Source organism: Glycine max, chromosome 18 (genome assembly GCF_000004515.6).
Source record: "Glycine max cultivar Williams 82 chromosome 18, Glycine_max_v4.0, whole genome shotgun sequence".
Lineage (NCBI taxonomy): Eukaryota > Viridiplantae > Streptophyta > Magnoliopsida > Fabales > Fabaceae > Glycine > Glycine max.
Window position 1 is genome coordinate 9,576,994 of NC_038254.2, and position 15,438 is coordinate 9,592,431.

General features: G+C 35.4%; 1 protein-coding gene and 2 non-coding genes across 9 annotated transcripts; all 3 read left to right on the top strand.

Annotated features, from left to right (window-relative positions):
• The first annotated feature begins 996 nt into the window (after window positions 1-996).
• On the top strand, window positions 997-6,759 carry LOC100789149 (pentatricopeptide repeat-containing protein At3g62890). Of its 7 annotated transcripts, none has more exons than XM_041012315.1 (3): window positions 997-4,199; window positions 4,663-4,704; window positions 5,749-6,759. In XM_041012315.1, exon 1 carries the CDS (start codon window positions 1,031-1,033, stop codon window positions 3,356-3,358), a length of 2,328 nt encoding a protein of 775 aa, XP_040868249.1. In that variant the 5' UTR covers window positions 997-1,030; the 3' UTR covers window positions 3,359-4,199; window positions 4,663-4,704; window positions 5,749-6,759. The 7 variants fall into 7 exon arrangements, with proteins under 7 accessions (XP_040868249.1, XP_040868248.1, XP_040868247.1 ...); XM_041012314.1 differs by having other exon boundaries at window positions 997-4,181; XM_041012313.1 differs by having other exon boundaries at window positions 997-4,181; window positions 4,667-4,704.
• Window positions 6,760-9,021: 2,262 nt separating this feature from the next.
• Window positions 9,022-9,182, top strand: LOC113000313 (U1 spliceosomal RNA). The gene has a single exon (XR_003265603.1). It is a non-coding gene; the product is annotated as a U1 spliceosomal RNA (small nuclear RNA).
• A 3,316-nt stretch (window positions 9,183-12,498) lies between these two features.
• Window positions 12,499-12,696, top strand: LOC113000262 (U2 spliceosomal RNA). The gene has a single exon (XR_003265553.1). It is a non-coding gene; the product is annotated as a U2 spliceosomal RNA (small nuclear RNA).
• The last annotated feature ends 2,742 nt before the right edge of the window (window positions 12,697-15,438 follow it).

The window sequence follows — 15,438 nt, forward strand, 5'->3', positions numbered from 1 at the left end:
TAGTTTTGCACTATCTTTTAATCCCAATCTATAAAATATAGGTTAAAACATATTTTTCGTCCTCATAAATATAAAAATGTTCAAAATTTGTCATTGCAAAATTTTTAGTATTTTTTTCCTCGCAAAATTAAAATGTGTTATTTTTTGACACGAAACAAGGTGATGACATCCGAACCTATGTGCATGACTTTTTTACATTTTTTATGTGCATAATCAATTAAAAAAATGTCATATTTTACATCGATTATATGTGTAACTAATGTAAAAAATGTCACAGTTACATCAATTATATGTATAACTAATGTAGGAAATCATCATTGTATGTTTGATAATTCCAAACCTACATTTGGACCAAAAATGATATATTTTATTTTTGTGAGAATAAAAAATATATTAAAATTTTTGCAGGAATAAATTCTGAATATTTTATATTTAGGAAGATGAAAAATATATTTTAACCTAAAATATAATAAATTTATTAATTTTTATAATAATTATCTTAAAAATTATATAAATATTAATTTTTAATTAGTTAAGAAAGTAAAGAATTTTGCCCTACTATAGCACATTCATTTATTTTTTTATGTGTGTTTATTTAATTTGTTACTTTTTTTGTATTCTAATGGAAAAAAATAAGTTACTTTAATAATGCCTATTAAAAAAGAATGTTTCCTTGATTTTTTTTTCTGTTTTGTTTCCTACTAAGTACTAACCAACCATGTATACCAAAACAAGTTAAAAGAAAACAAAGGTTATTTGTCATCAATGAGCACATCAACATTAATTCTTAGGAGATGTGTAAATTTAGGATGAAAAATAACCTTAATTTCATCAAACATAATCTCAAGGGTTGGTTGAATAGAGTGGAAAAAAATAAAATAAAAATAAATTTTTTGAATTAAAGTAGAAAAGTAAAGGTCTAATTTTATTTTCCTGTTCATTTTACTCTGCTTTGCAAACCAAGCTTATAATAGTTTCATAACATGCACAGATGCACTAATGCAGCAACCGTAGATATGTGACTTGAAGCATGAAGGTAAGCACGTTAGACTCATTGTTGCAATCTTGCAAATGTCCGAGACACTTCAAACAGCTTCTCTCTCAAACGATCCTCACAGGCCTCATCACCGACCCCTACGCCGCAAGCAGACTCATCAACTTCTCTTCCCACTCCACTACTCTCGTTCCCTTCCACTATTCCCTCCGCATCTTCAACCACCTCCGCAACCCCAACACCTTCACATGGAACACCATCATGCGCGCCCACTTGTACCTCCAAAACTCCCCCCACCAAGCCCTCTTGCATTACAAGCTCTTCCTTGCGAGCCACGCAAAGCCCGATAGCTACACTTACCCGATCCTCCTCCAATGCTGCGCTGCCCGCGTGTCCGAATTTGAGGGCCGGCAGCTGCACGCGCATGCTGTGAGTTCCGGCTTTGATGGGGATGTGTACGTCCGGAACACGCTGATGAATCTGTATGCTGTTTGTGGGAGCGTGGGGAGTGCGCGCAGGGTGTTTGAGGAAAGTCCTGTGTTGGATTTGGTCTCGTGGAACACGCTTTTGGCCGGGTATGTTCAGGCAGGGGAGGTGGAGGAGGCGGAGCGTGTGTTTGAGGGAATGCCGGAGAGGAACACCATTGCTTCGAATTCTATGATTGCGCTCTTTGGAAGGAAGGGGTGCGTGGAGAAGGCGAGGCGGATTTTTAATGGGGTGAGAGGGAGGGAGAGGGATATGGTTTCGTGGAGCGCGATGGTTTCGTGCTATGAGCAGAATGAGATGGGTGAGGAGGCATTGGTTTTGTTTGTGGAGATGAAGGGGAGTGGAGTGGCGGTGGATGAGGTGGTTGTGGTTAGTGCTTTGTCGGCGTGTTCGAGGGTTTTGAATGTTGAGATGGGGAGGTGGGTGCATGGGTTGGCGGTGAAAGTTGGGGTGGAGGATTATGTTAGTCTTAAGAATGCGTTGATACATTTGTACTCGAGTTGTGGGGAGATAGTGGATGCGAGAAGAATTTTCGATGATGGTGGTGAGCTCTTGGATCTGATATCTTGGAACTCGATGATTTCTGGGTACTTGAGGTGTGGTTCAATTCAGGATGCTGAGATGTTGTTTTATTCCATGCCGGAGAAGGATGTTGTGTCTTGGAGTGCTATGATATCGGGTTATGCTCAACATGAATGTTTCTCAGAGGCTTTGGCATTGTTCCAAGAAATGCAGCTTCATGGAGTTAGACCAGATGAGACTGCTTTAGTGAGTGCCATCTCGGCTTGCACCCATCTGGCTACTTTGGACTTGGGAAAATGGATTCATGCTTACATAAGTAGAAATAAGTTACAGGTTAATGTTATTCTGAGCACGACACTTATAGATATGTATATGAAATGTGGGTGTGTGGAAAATGCATTGGAGGTTTTCTATGCAATGGAGGAAAAGGGGGTTTCTACCTGGAATGCTGTCATTCTTGGGTTGGCAATGAATGGTTCGGTAGAGCAGTCACTTAACATGTTTGCAGATATGAAAAAAACTGGGACAGTTCCTAATGAGATAACATTTATGGGAGTTCTTGGGGCCTGTCGGCACATGGGCCTAGTGAATGATGGGCGTCACTACTTTAATTCCATGATCCACGAACACAAAATAGAGGCTAATATTAAGCATTATGGATGCATGGTTGATCTTTTAGGACGTGCAGGTTTGCTTAAAGAAGCAGAGGAACTGATTGATAGTATGCCTATGGCACCTGATGTTGCCACTTGGGGTGCTTTGCTTGGGGCTTGTAGAAAACACCGTGACAATGAAATGGGGGAGAGGCTGGGAAGGAAACTCATTCAGCTTCAGCCTGACCATGATGGTTTCCATGTATTGTTGTCAAATATATATGCTTCAAAAGGAAATTGGGGCAATGTTCTTGAAATTAGGGGAATTATGGCACAACATGGGGTGGTAAAGACACCTGGTTGTAGCATGATTGAAGCAAATGGGACAGTTCATGAATTCTTGGCCGGAGATAAGACACACCCACAAATAAATGATATTGAGCACATGTTAGATGTAGTGGCTGCAAAATTAAAGATTGAGGGCTACGTACCAACCACAAGTGAGGTTTCACTAGACATAGATGAAGAAGAGAAGGAAACAGCACTTTTCAGGCACAGTGAGAAACTTGCAGTGGCCTTTGGACTTATCACTATTTCTCCGCCAACTCCAATCAGAGTTACGAAGAACTTGCGCATATGTAATGATTGCCACACTGTTGTAAAGTTAATCTCCAAAGCATTTGATCGTGACATTGTGGTAAGGGATCGTCATCGCTTTCATCACTTTAAGCACGGAGCTTGTTCCTGCATGGATTTTTGGTAGCAAATTGTAAGTGCTATTAAAGTGAGTGACTATCCTATGCTTCAGGAAGCTGCACCCAATTTTCACAATATTCTGGGCTCGCATATCAAAGCATGAAGAATTGAAGATTTTTCACATTTGGTTTGTTTCCTTGCTGCAGAATCAAATGTCGTTCAATCTTAATGCTCTTGCTGGCAAAGAATGATCGGTAGAGTACCTTATACACTCCAAGATATATCATTCCAACTTTTCTGATGTTGATGATCTATCTTTTCCAGTCTTGAAGCTCCAAGGGTCTGAAGAGAAATGATATGTAATGAAATGTATTATAAGGGTTCTTGTTGTTGCAGATACATCTGTCAATGTTGATTGAGTTTGCATGAAGGGGTTGACCACTCTTCTTGGTGAAGCATGCAATAGTCCAAAGCATCTCTTATTCAGTCCTTTGAATCAATAGCCATTCTTGTGAAGAAGCTGGGGTTGTAGAGGGACTCATCTACTGTATTTGTTTTTGAAGCAAACCCTTTTCTTAGGTTTGGGATAATGCTGGCTGGTGATGTTACTGATTTTTTGCCATGCACACTAAAGTTGTTTGCTCAGGCATTCGGGTTAAACGGACTACCCATCCCACCAATCTATGTGCAAATATTTGAGATTCTTTTATCTTCTAATTTGTGCAAAAGAAACCCAAACAAATGTTCCTTCCCTTTAGCATCTACTCTAGACCTTCTTCAAAAGGTACCAAAGGAGCCAAAAGGATGCCCTTGGCATATTTGACAGCAGGCCAGTTTCTATGCACTGTTAGTATAAACTTTTATACGCTGTCAACCGATAAAAAAGGATGGTAAGTATGACTTTTAAGGTAATTATTGTAAAAGTCAACAAACTTATCGTATATGAAAATTTGTGATTGGATAGTAGTGTAAAAATCCTTTAAACTGTCAGTGCATAAACTATTTACTTATTTGACAAACTTATACAATCTTGAAGCACATCTGAGCAAGATTTTATTTGCTTAACACTGTCATTGAAAGTCTTCGGTATGATGTTGTTGAACCTTATACTTCTCACATTTGGTCTGCCCTTATAGATAGCTCCAGAAAAGGCACACAGTAAAGCTCATCAAGTCTCTTTTGTTATATATATCATTCTTTCTATTTAAACATGGTTCTCCAAATGTTGTTTATACTGTGAAACATGTGTCAAATGAGATTCGTACTACAGACTGTGTCCAGCATGATATATTAATCATTTAAGTGATCTGTGTGGTTCTTGATTCTTTAAATTGTCTAAATCATAACTGGTGGTTCATGTTTGTTTGGAAGGTAGCAAGAAGAATCTGCAAGAATGAAGAGGATATGAGTTTGGTATCACCATTGGCCCTATTTTGCATTGTTTCCTCTGTTTTTCTCTACAGCTCACTAGTGTTTCTTAAACTTCACCTGCTCCACACAATGACTGTAATTATAAAAAATAATTATCTTTCATTGAATTTTTCATTGTTTTCCAAATAATTGAATCTCCCATTTTTGTTATGGTGACAACTTGACTGGATTTAATCCTGGGTTGTTTGGATTGTATGAATTTGGATTATCATAGAATGGAAATCAAACTCTCTAAGGATTTTTGGTTCATAGCCTGGACTAGTCCACAGTTTATTGAATGATTTTTCTTACTTGAGAAATGGGAATTGAGAGCTAATAGACGTGTTTTAGTTCTAATATGTAGTTATCTCCTTTTTATTTACTGAAGGATTCATTTCATTCCCATGGGTTATTTGGATTTCTTGAATTTGGATTATAGAATGGAAATGTGAAAGTGTAAGGACTTGGTTTATTTTCTGAAGCAATCAAAAGCTTAATTTTTTAATTTTTCTACTTGAGCTAAAAGAGTAAGTTCTTGTTGTGTTCTAATTAATTTTATCAAGCTACCTCCTTTTAAATGTATATTGATGATCGATTTTTTTTTCAATGGATTACCAAAAAACTGCTAACATTTTAGCTTAGTTTTGTGTTACACTCTTTCCGGAATCATCTTTTGCAACAAAGTTAGGCCTTATTTTTTGTTCATTGTTTTCCTAACTTTTCACGAAACTATAAAAATAAACTTACAATTTTTTATCTGTTACAGGGTTATATAGATTCAAATGCTGAAACGTGGTTGAGTTTTTATCGTTGATTGGAGGCATTTTTGAATATGAGAACATTTTAGTTTGCATTTCAGAGTTAACTTCACATTTTGGTGACCCTTCCTGTTATTATTAAGGATGAGGAAATCAATAAATTAAATAGTGCATCTCATATATGATAAACCCCCGTCGTTTGTTTCATGTCAGTAATTGATATGCTTATTTTCATTTATTTCCTTCTTTTACTTTTGTTTGGTCTATGTTTGTGCCTGTCTTGTTTCAGTTTCCAGGAATTGGTGTGGCTTTCATTTAGTGCCTACGGAATCTTTACCTTGCTGTATTCATCATCACCTGCAACTATCCAAGGTGAATTGTAACTGTGAACCAAGGGATGCTCCACAATCCTTTCCATTGCATCGGATCATTTGTTGCACAGTCCTTGCTACTAGAAACTGTTTCAACAGCAGTGTATAATGAAAGTCAACATTTGTCAGTGTGACTAAATTTAATGTCTGATGAAGGAATGAATAAAAAGAAACGTTGAATCATTACTCTTCAATTACCTTTTGGTGAAACTTCTGGCTCTTTAATCTTTAGTTGCAATTGCTGATGGTGCTTTGACCTCTGCAAGCTTGCTTCACCTCTAACCATAGGTATTGATTGTGCTTTCATGGCTGAGATCATGGCAGCTATTTCTGAAAATTGGGCTTGGGTTTGGCTTGAAACTGATTCTAGGCTTTTAATTCATGCTTATTTTGAGCCGGCTATTGCACCTTGGGATGTTTACAATTGCTGGTTGAATTGTGGAGTCTACGCATACTTTCAACTTTTGGATTTCTCACATTTATAGGGTGAGCAATGCTTGTGCTGATAAGCTTGCCTCTTTTGTTGGCAAAGTTTAGGTTATACTTGGTGGAATTCTCCACCCTCTTTCCTTTCTCAGGAGCTTCTTAGGTATAGAAATGGGCTCCCATCGTATAGACTCAGATAGTTTGGTTTCCTTGGGTATGGTTTGGTCCTCTCAAGTGTACTGATCTTTTTTTCATCAATGATATTCTGGGTGTGCTGTTTAGGTGCGGTTGGGGTTGTTGAGGTGTCAACATAGTTGGGATGCCAACTTCCTTAACTTGACCTTTGCGCACCGCCTCCTTTTTTGCTTGAAAAAAACCCTCTAGCTATAGATTTTGCATTGTTGCAGAAAGTTCTGTTCCTTGTTGACAAATGCAGCAATTTGACATTGGGAAATTTGTTGGTTCTGCTGCATGAACTCGAAGTAAAGCTCATATTTGGCAGAGTTGAGGCTATCTTTTTTTATTTGACTAAGATGCTAGAGGAATGTTGATGTTATAGCAAAGTGTATTGAAGCTGACGTTTGTTCTGTTAACCTTTGAAGATGAAATCAATTCTGAGTGGTATATTTCAATGATCAAATTATATAATAATGTGTATAAAATCACACAAAATTTGCAAGAGTTTAATTTCTATATTATGTCAAATTTATCACTATCAATTATTTAAAAATCACTATTAATATAACTTTTAATATAATTAATATAAAAGTCAATAAAATTATCATAGATGACAAAATAAAAATTCTTTATACAATCTATGTATTTACTATTTACTTTGAAAATTAATTAACTGATATGATATCATTGAAAATAACTAGTGATCCTTTTCTTTAATTCAAGTTCTTTTTTTGTTAATGTATACTTTATGAAATCAAAATAGCTTCTTATAATACCGTCTTAATATTTGAACCATTTTTAGTATATGGGATAAAAAGGAAACAAACAAAAAGTAAAATGCAAAATATCAACACATTAAATGATCTTCTAGAAAATTCTTAACAATAACAATAATAAATAAAAAAATAACAGTTTTTTATTTGCTAAGAAAGTATTAATCTATCAAAGAAAAAGTATGAATAATTTTTTGAATAAATATCAGTATCTATTATTAGTAAATAGTAATATACTTTTTTTCTAAAATTAAATTAAAATTATGAGTAAAAAAGTAATCTTGAAAAATATACAAGATGCCTTTATTTTTACATCACCTGAAAAATTAAATGGTTCAAATACATCTTAGAAGATTATATGGAACCAGCTTTCCTAGTGTATGGTAATTGTTCAACAATTCCAACACGATTCAGGTTCGCATGCGGGTACCTTACAGAAAACTATATTGATTTCCTTTAATTTTAAACACTGAGAGATTAAAATGACATCCAAAATCTTTATAGGACCTTAATATCTCGGATATCTAGAATAACTTCTTTAAAAATTTAGTGTAATTAGAATAACTCATTCTAAAAAACATAATCTCCTTTATAGTTAACTTCCTCAGAATTTTGGCATGATAAGGGTTTTGGCATAACATTTTTCAGAGAACTCTTGCAAGTTGCAACTAAGTAAAAGGAATGTAATAGATTACAAATCCTATTAAATGTATATGCTTAACAAGTTTACATAAACTTGTATGGTGAAAAAAGAAGACTCTGAAACAATTTAAATACAACCTGATCTAAAATGAGATCAGGATCTCCACAGATATTACAGAACTGCCTTTGCAGATGATTATATGATCTTTTCCTCAGTCTCTTCTCCAAATGTAGGCTAATTGTATTGATGCACAAAACTCACATTTCATTAAACACAAAGTCTTCAGTTTCAACAAATGTTTGCCATCACAGTGTGCCATGTTGACAAATAACAAAATAGATTTAAGTTTGATTAATTGAAATCTGCATCATTTCCTTCCACGTGGAACCTGACTAATTCTATATTTTGTCAGTGTTTTAATGTAAATTCTCAATAGGGTAAATTTTGTAGCTTCCTAGATGGTAGAAATAATCCCAGCAATAAATACCAGTTTTATGCATGTCATCAAAATTGAGCCTGGACTATCCAATTCAAGAACCTTGCATCACATTTTAGTTAAGAGATTAGACATGATTCCAACATAACACCCGGTTCAAGGGAACAGTTATTTAACAACATAATCAATTGAATTCATACCTGACTGCTGGTGAAATAACTCACCGCTAACTTACAGGAAACAAAAAGCCCGTGAAATAGATTGATGCTTTTCATTGGGACTTGTCGTTTCATTTTGGTTTGGTCTGACTGATTTATAAATGCTAAAATCAATGTGGAAAAACCTATATATAACACTGCACAGAAAGAAGGTTTGCTACCTTTTTCGTATCATTTTTGGCTTTTACAATCCAAATTACAGAAGATACCCACAGACTGAAAGAACAACATCACCTGCTGTGTAATCTTGTACCATTAAAACAAAGAAGACACAAGAGCATGTATGAAGAGTTCTAGATGCCAAAACAGGATCAACCCCTCAAGCCACTATAGTTTTCAGTTATAGTTCTGCAACCAGATTCATGTCTACAATGGTTCAAGTTTGGAAGGAGCATTTGCAACTTGAGACCATGCATGGATTGCCGGGAGCCAAATCAGAATGAGTCCCACATCGAAAACATTAGTCAAAGTAGTCTGACACTTGAGTTATAAAAGTTAAGTGTAAGACATTAAACAACATACTTACCTGGACGGGGTTAATGGATAATCATGAAGGTCCATGGCCTAGGGAAGTGACCTCCATTGCACTTAGGAGGGGTGTTTTCCTAAGGTCTGTCCAAATGGCAGAGCCTACGTCATAATTTGTGATAGTGGGGGCCTGCGTTCGCGCGGCCCCTTTCAATAGAGTCTAAATTTCCATGATTTAGGGTTTGGTTTATTAGTTTGCTACTTGGGTTCTTGCTCTTCCTGTGCTCTTCTGTGAAATAATAATAGGTCAAAATACTGAGATGACAAAGGAGATTGAATAAGTAAAAGGTATCAACCAATACCAATTAATTTATATTTGAAGTAAATAATTAAAAACAGAAAAATAATTGTTGCAATCATCGATTTAAATTTAAATTAATGAATCAATAATAATTAAAGCATATATATATATATATATATATATATATATATATATTATATGAGAAAAAATGTTATACCCAGTATAAAATAATTTTATATTCTATAACTCTTAAATAATGTATATAATAAACATAAATTAAGATAATGATTTTATAATTTTAAAATATAAAGACAGATCCGTGTATGCCATACTAGTATTATATATTATTAATTATCTCACAACTTAGTAAGCGAGAAGAAAAGCTGTGTTTCTTTGTCCATCTTTAGTATGGCCTAGCCTTTTTCTATTTTTGTTGGTTCCTTATCTTTGGGATGGAAGAGGGTGTTTTCCTTACTATGATCTGCATGGATTTGTAGATGAAATGAAACTCAGAAGAAAATTTTTCTGTTTTCTCTCTGAATTCCAACACATGGAAGCAACTCAAGCAAGTGAGCATGGATATATTGAACCCAGCAAGGTCCCATCGTTCTAGGTAAGCAGGCCTTACACTGACAGCAAGATAGGGAAGTTGTTGCCAAATATAAACTCAAGACAAAGCAAAGAAAATAGGATAATCAGCATGAAATGGATGTGCATATACCAATGAGAGACACTGACTAACAATATACATTCCAATTTTGTTGTTACAAGCATAGATACAAATATCGGTCCCAAAAGTAACACTCTACCTTTATCAGAGTTTTTTGGATGCCAAAAAGTAGATGAATTGCCCTACCCTACGACAATACTTTCTTGCAAAATCTACTTTTCTTTAAATTTCAAAAGAAAAGGAATCAAAACATCATCAAAAGTTTTGATTCAAAAGTCTCCATTATGAAGTTGACACCACCTTTAAATTTTCTGTGGATCCATGCACGAGGGTCAATATATATCCATAACATGTGAAAACTAACTTTTTTTTTCTTCCTTCTGATAGATTGTGAAGCCCGGATACGTGAAAAAAGGAAAAGTATCGGTGTCGCACCCGTATCCGACACCGATACTCCACGGATACGGCCAGATACGTATCCTAGGAGTATCCAATTTTTTTTTTTTAAATACAAGATACGGCTAGGATATGGCTTCCTAAGGCTAGACACGGCTTCAATACGACTCCAATACGGCTCGGATACGGGACTGTTGAGCAGCTTGCAGATCCTCGGACACAGCTTCTGAAACGCCGCCACCGGCACCGCCTCCCCTCCTCCGCTGCCACTGCCACACTCCACCATCTTGGCCATGCACACCGCCGCCCCCGCCTGCACCCCCTTGTTCTGCTCCCCCATTGCCTCGAACAGCGGCTTCACGAACAGTCCCACCACTGTCCCTACACCTCCCCTGCCACCCCCTCCATCGTCTCCCTTCAAATACTGCACGATGAGGGCTCCCACGGTGTTGCGGCAGGCATCGCGGACGGCGGAGTTGGCGTCTTTGAGGCGGCGGACGACGTGGGCCACCGCGGCGTCGGAGTGCCTGGCGCAGACGGCGGCGAGGAGGCGGAGCGTGACCCGCTTGACGGCGGGCTTGGGGTTGGTGGCGGCCTCGTAAAGACTGTTAAAAATCATTGGAATGGCGTCCGGCAAGAGTCCCAAGATAGTGTTCTCCAAGTCCTCCACCGCGATTTGATGCGTGTCGCAGTCGGAGAGCTTCGAAAGAGAGGTTAAGATCTTCTGCTTCAGCTCCACCATAGCGAGGTGGGACGAGAGAGAAGAAGATCTTGAAGAAGGTGATGGTGTTGGGGTTGATTGGGTTTGGGGTTTTGGGTGCTTCATTGTGTGAAGTGAGTGAGTGAGAGAAAAAAAATGGTTTTGTTGAATGAAATTAGAGAGAGAAAGGTGGAAGAATTAAAAATAATGTGTGAAAGGAAAATGTGAACTGATTTGAAGGGGAGTGAGGGAGGTGGAAAGGAATGGTGGATCTATGAGTAGTAGTAATGGAAAAAAAAGGGTGAAAGACAAGTTTTGAAATGAAAATGATGGATGAGGTTTTTTCTTTTCTGGTTTGTGTTTTTGTGAATTGTAAGTCAAGGGATAGGGGCCATTAATGCATTATTATAATTATGGGAAAATGGAAATAGTTTTTGGGTACAACAAACAACGGGTTTTTGGAATTTGTTTTTGTCCTTTTTCAAGTTATTTCTGTGTTGTACCTTCGAATATTATTTTTAGAATTTTTAAAATTAAATCACAATTAAATATTAACACAAGTGTTATGTAAAATTGTTTTAAATAAACAGCAGAGAAGACATATCTAGATTCTTGCTAGGGTAGAAAGATACCCAGGACAAGGTAAGAGATCTTAGGGGTATAGGATGGGGTAGGGGTTACTGTGTTAGGGTAGACAAGGTAAGGGATCTAAGGCTAGACATATCTAGATTTTTTTTAATATGAATTTGAAGCTATTCCAATGAAAAATCTAACTGTTCTAGAAAAAAAAATCTGAAACTATATATAACTTTTTATATATTTTATTAATGTATCCAAGACGCTTCGTATCTTTAATTTTAAAAATTTGCCGTATCCCTATATCTGTGTCGTATCGTATCCGTATCGTATCTCGTATCTAGGCTTCATAAGACAATGAAAACTGAGAAAATTGTGTTGTTTCCATTGTCTTTTCTTTCATCATCGTTAGTGTTATTTAGCAACAAGATGGACTCAGGTGCCGGGACTGACACCGTTCCAAAATAACTAGCATGAGTTTTAATTCACAACCTGTGTAAAATTTCATATATGAATACTAAGAAATACATACAAGAGATCTTGTTCTTCTGTTAGTAGAATTTTAAATTATCCTCTTCCATGCAGGAATCAGTCCAATCGTTCTAACAATCCATGATGATTTGCAAGGTCAGAAGAATCAACATAGTAGGTAATAGTAACATATCCAAGTAAAATATTTCTGGGAAGATTATAATTTGTTTGAACCTTTATTAGTCTCAGGTTTGAACAACAATATATAAATTCAGTTGCTGATCTAATTTTTTTAACCCTGTTGCTCTTGGCTAAGGGATGTTGGGACGATCTGATGCCAGTGATGAATTAGTCCCACATTTGTCAGAACTTTGTCAGGCAGCTGAAGCTTCCAGTATAAAAGTTGGATACTTACATGATGCAGACCTTTTGGCTAAGATCAAGTGTAGTATCTGTTCTTGCCAGTTTAATATTTGATATGTGGGCCATTGGTTCACATGATATTAAAATTACTTTTTAAGGGTAGTGTCCAACACAGTAGCTTGCTATTGGGGTTCTTAATTAAGTGTCACTCAATCGTTGCACTATAGCATGGGTCTGGCGCACCATACAACTCACTTTAGGACTTTTTTTCTTTTCTCACTCTTTGTTCTTTGGACGGAAATTAAATGGCCATTGGCTAGAATTTTCACTTGTGCTCTAAGATTCACTTCAGAACACAACCTTTTATGCTCTAAGATTCACTTCGGAACACAACTTTTTATGCTCCAAGATTTTTATTTTTGAAGACAAATGATTAGATAATTTTACCAAAGCTTCATCTCTTTTCTTTGATAATTTTTCAAGGGCTTTAGATAAGCATATTCATTCTTTTTATTTTTAATATCTTTGGTCTTGAATGTTATGAGTTGCATAGCTTGTGCTTGGGTATCCTTATTTATATGCTTTAATAGATTTTAGGTAACATTGTGGTTACCTATTAAACCAGCAGTATGCAGTAATTCAGACCTAGGTAGCATTTACTAGACAAGGAACTGTGTAATTTGTGTCAAGAACTTTTGCTGCCTAACTAAGAATCATCCCCTAAAACAACCAAGTTTTTTTAATGTTTCTGCAACCGGGTGATGGTTCATGCTCAAAGATTACTGGGACTTCACTGTTGGAATTTTCTATAGTATTTCATTCCCTTTATGTTATGTAGTGTTAATTTTGCCTCCTTTTGCTATTATGAGTGTGCATTATGTCCTAAAATTCCTGCTTCAGACTTTGTCTCCTATAATATAGACTCATGGGATATAACACCGACATACTGGACTCTGCTTTAATTTCTTGTGTTAGTATAAGACACGATAAGTTGAATACATAATACACAAAACTTTACTGGTCATCACAGGCTTATTTTTGCAGCTGTTTAGACGAAGCACACAGCAACTTCGAGACCATTTTACTGTAGCCAGCGAAGTACTCAGCTCAAATAAATCCAGGGAGAATGGCCTATAAAAATGAGATGGTGTCAGTGAGAGCAACTTGAGTATCTCCCGATGACCTTTCCTAGATAGAATCTTCAATGAGTGGAAACAACTTACTAATCAAGTTGCTCATGAATTGGTAATTAGTTTGATCCAATTGGGCTTATGGATTTTTTTTTCTTTCTAATTTGTTAGTTTGTTTAAACTTATTTGTTTTTTAAAAAAATTTATCTTTAAGTAATTTTTTGTGTTTTAATATGCTTGTTTAAATTGTTCTGCAAAAAAAAAAAGTAATTCTCTGTTAATTTTGAGAAACAAATTTTATTTGCTTATTAAATAAACATTTTTTTAAAAGTGCTTATTTTAAAATTACTTATTTTAAGGTAAAACAAATGTTCCTTCCCTTTAGCCTCTACTCCAGACCTTATATCATTATGATTAATTAACGCGGTTCTTACAAATGCTGTTGATACTATGAAATGTGTTTCAAATCATATTGAAATTGAAACTATGGGCGGTCTCCAGCATGATATATTAATTGATGGAGCAATCTTTGTGGTGTTTTGATTCTTTAAATTGTCTAAATTAAATATATACATGGTTCATATTTGTTTGGAAGGTGACAAGAAGAATCTGCAATATTAAGAATAAAGAGGATATGAATTTGGTATCATCCTTGGTCCTGTTCTGCATTGTTTGTTTCCTGTTTTTTCTCAGCAGCTCACTAGGGTTTTCTTAAACCTCACCTGGTCCACACACTTACTGTAATTATAATATATATATTATTTTGCATTTTTCAATTTTTCCTAATTATTTAATTACTTTTTTTTTCTTATGGTAAGAAAGTTACTGAGTTTAATCATGGGTTGTTTGGAACTTTGGATTGTCAGCCCAAGAGATTTTCAGAAACAAATTATGACCAAAAATCATTTTTTATAGTTTATTTTGAAATTTTTTTTATATCAATTCCTATTATACAAAATTTAATTTAAAGTAAATATTTAAAGGTTTCATAAAATTTTCATTGACTTAACGTAATAAAACATTTATTGACTAATCCTACTTTTACTTTAAATATAATAAAAACATATAACCTCAAAAGTGTAATGCTAAATATCTTCATAAAAAAATATGCTTCTTAACTTAAAGAACTAAAAGAAAAATATGTATAAGTGTGAGGAAGTCCCATATTAAGAGTAGAGTAGAAGTAAAAAAATTGAACACCATATAAGTGAAGAAAACTCATAATCTTAATCTTTAAGGTTTTGGGTTAATGTGATTGCTCATGACTTATTGGTATAAATCTCTTTGGTATTTATTCTCCTCAATTCCCTAACAATTATTTACGACTATGGTTCAGAAACAAACCATGCTTTAATTTTTCAAATGTTGTGGGTACTTGTGTGTGTCGTTTAATTTTTCCTAAAGTTTCTCTGAGTTTTTTTCTTCTTTAAAACTTCTACCAGAGCAGCAGAGCCAAGAGCACACTGACAAGGTTGTTCCATTCTGTAGTTTTTCAGTTTTTATTTATTTTATTATTTTTTTATCAAAACACCTAAAGCGGAAGTAGTGAGAAACAAATTTGCATTGTGAGGATTGTTTGAGCTGATTTCTATTGACCTATGGTTTGACCTGATTTCATTTCTGCGAAGTTTAGTCTCAATTGGTCCTTCTATTCTATTGTGTAATGACTGATTGACTTTTTTTTTTTTTTTTTTTTTAAGTTTTGATTCATGTTGTTGCATGTAAGGATTCAATCTTAACTTTAGATTTGTAAGTTTTTTATTCTCTTGACAGTGACAACGTGGAAAGTTTGAGAATCTAATATTTTTTTTCTTGCATTGCAGTGTCAGATGCATGGTAATACCATTGGACTTGGGAAAA

Excerpts from the sequence above, each read along its gene's own strand:
- LOC100789149 (XM_041012310.1), top strand. The coding sequence starts at position 1,031 with ATGAAGGTAAGCACGTTAGACTCATTGTTGCAATCTTGCAAATGTCCG.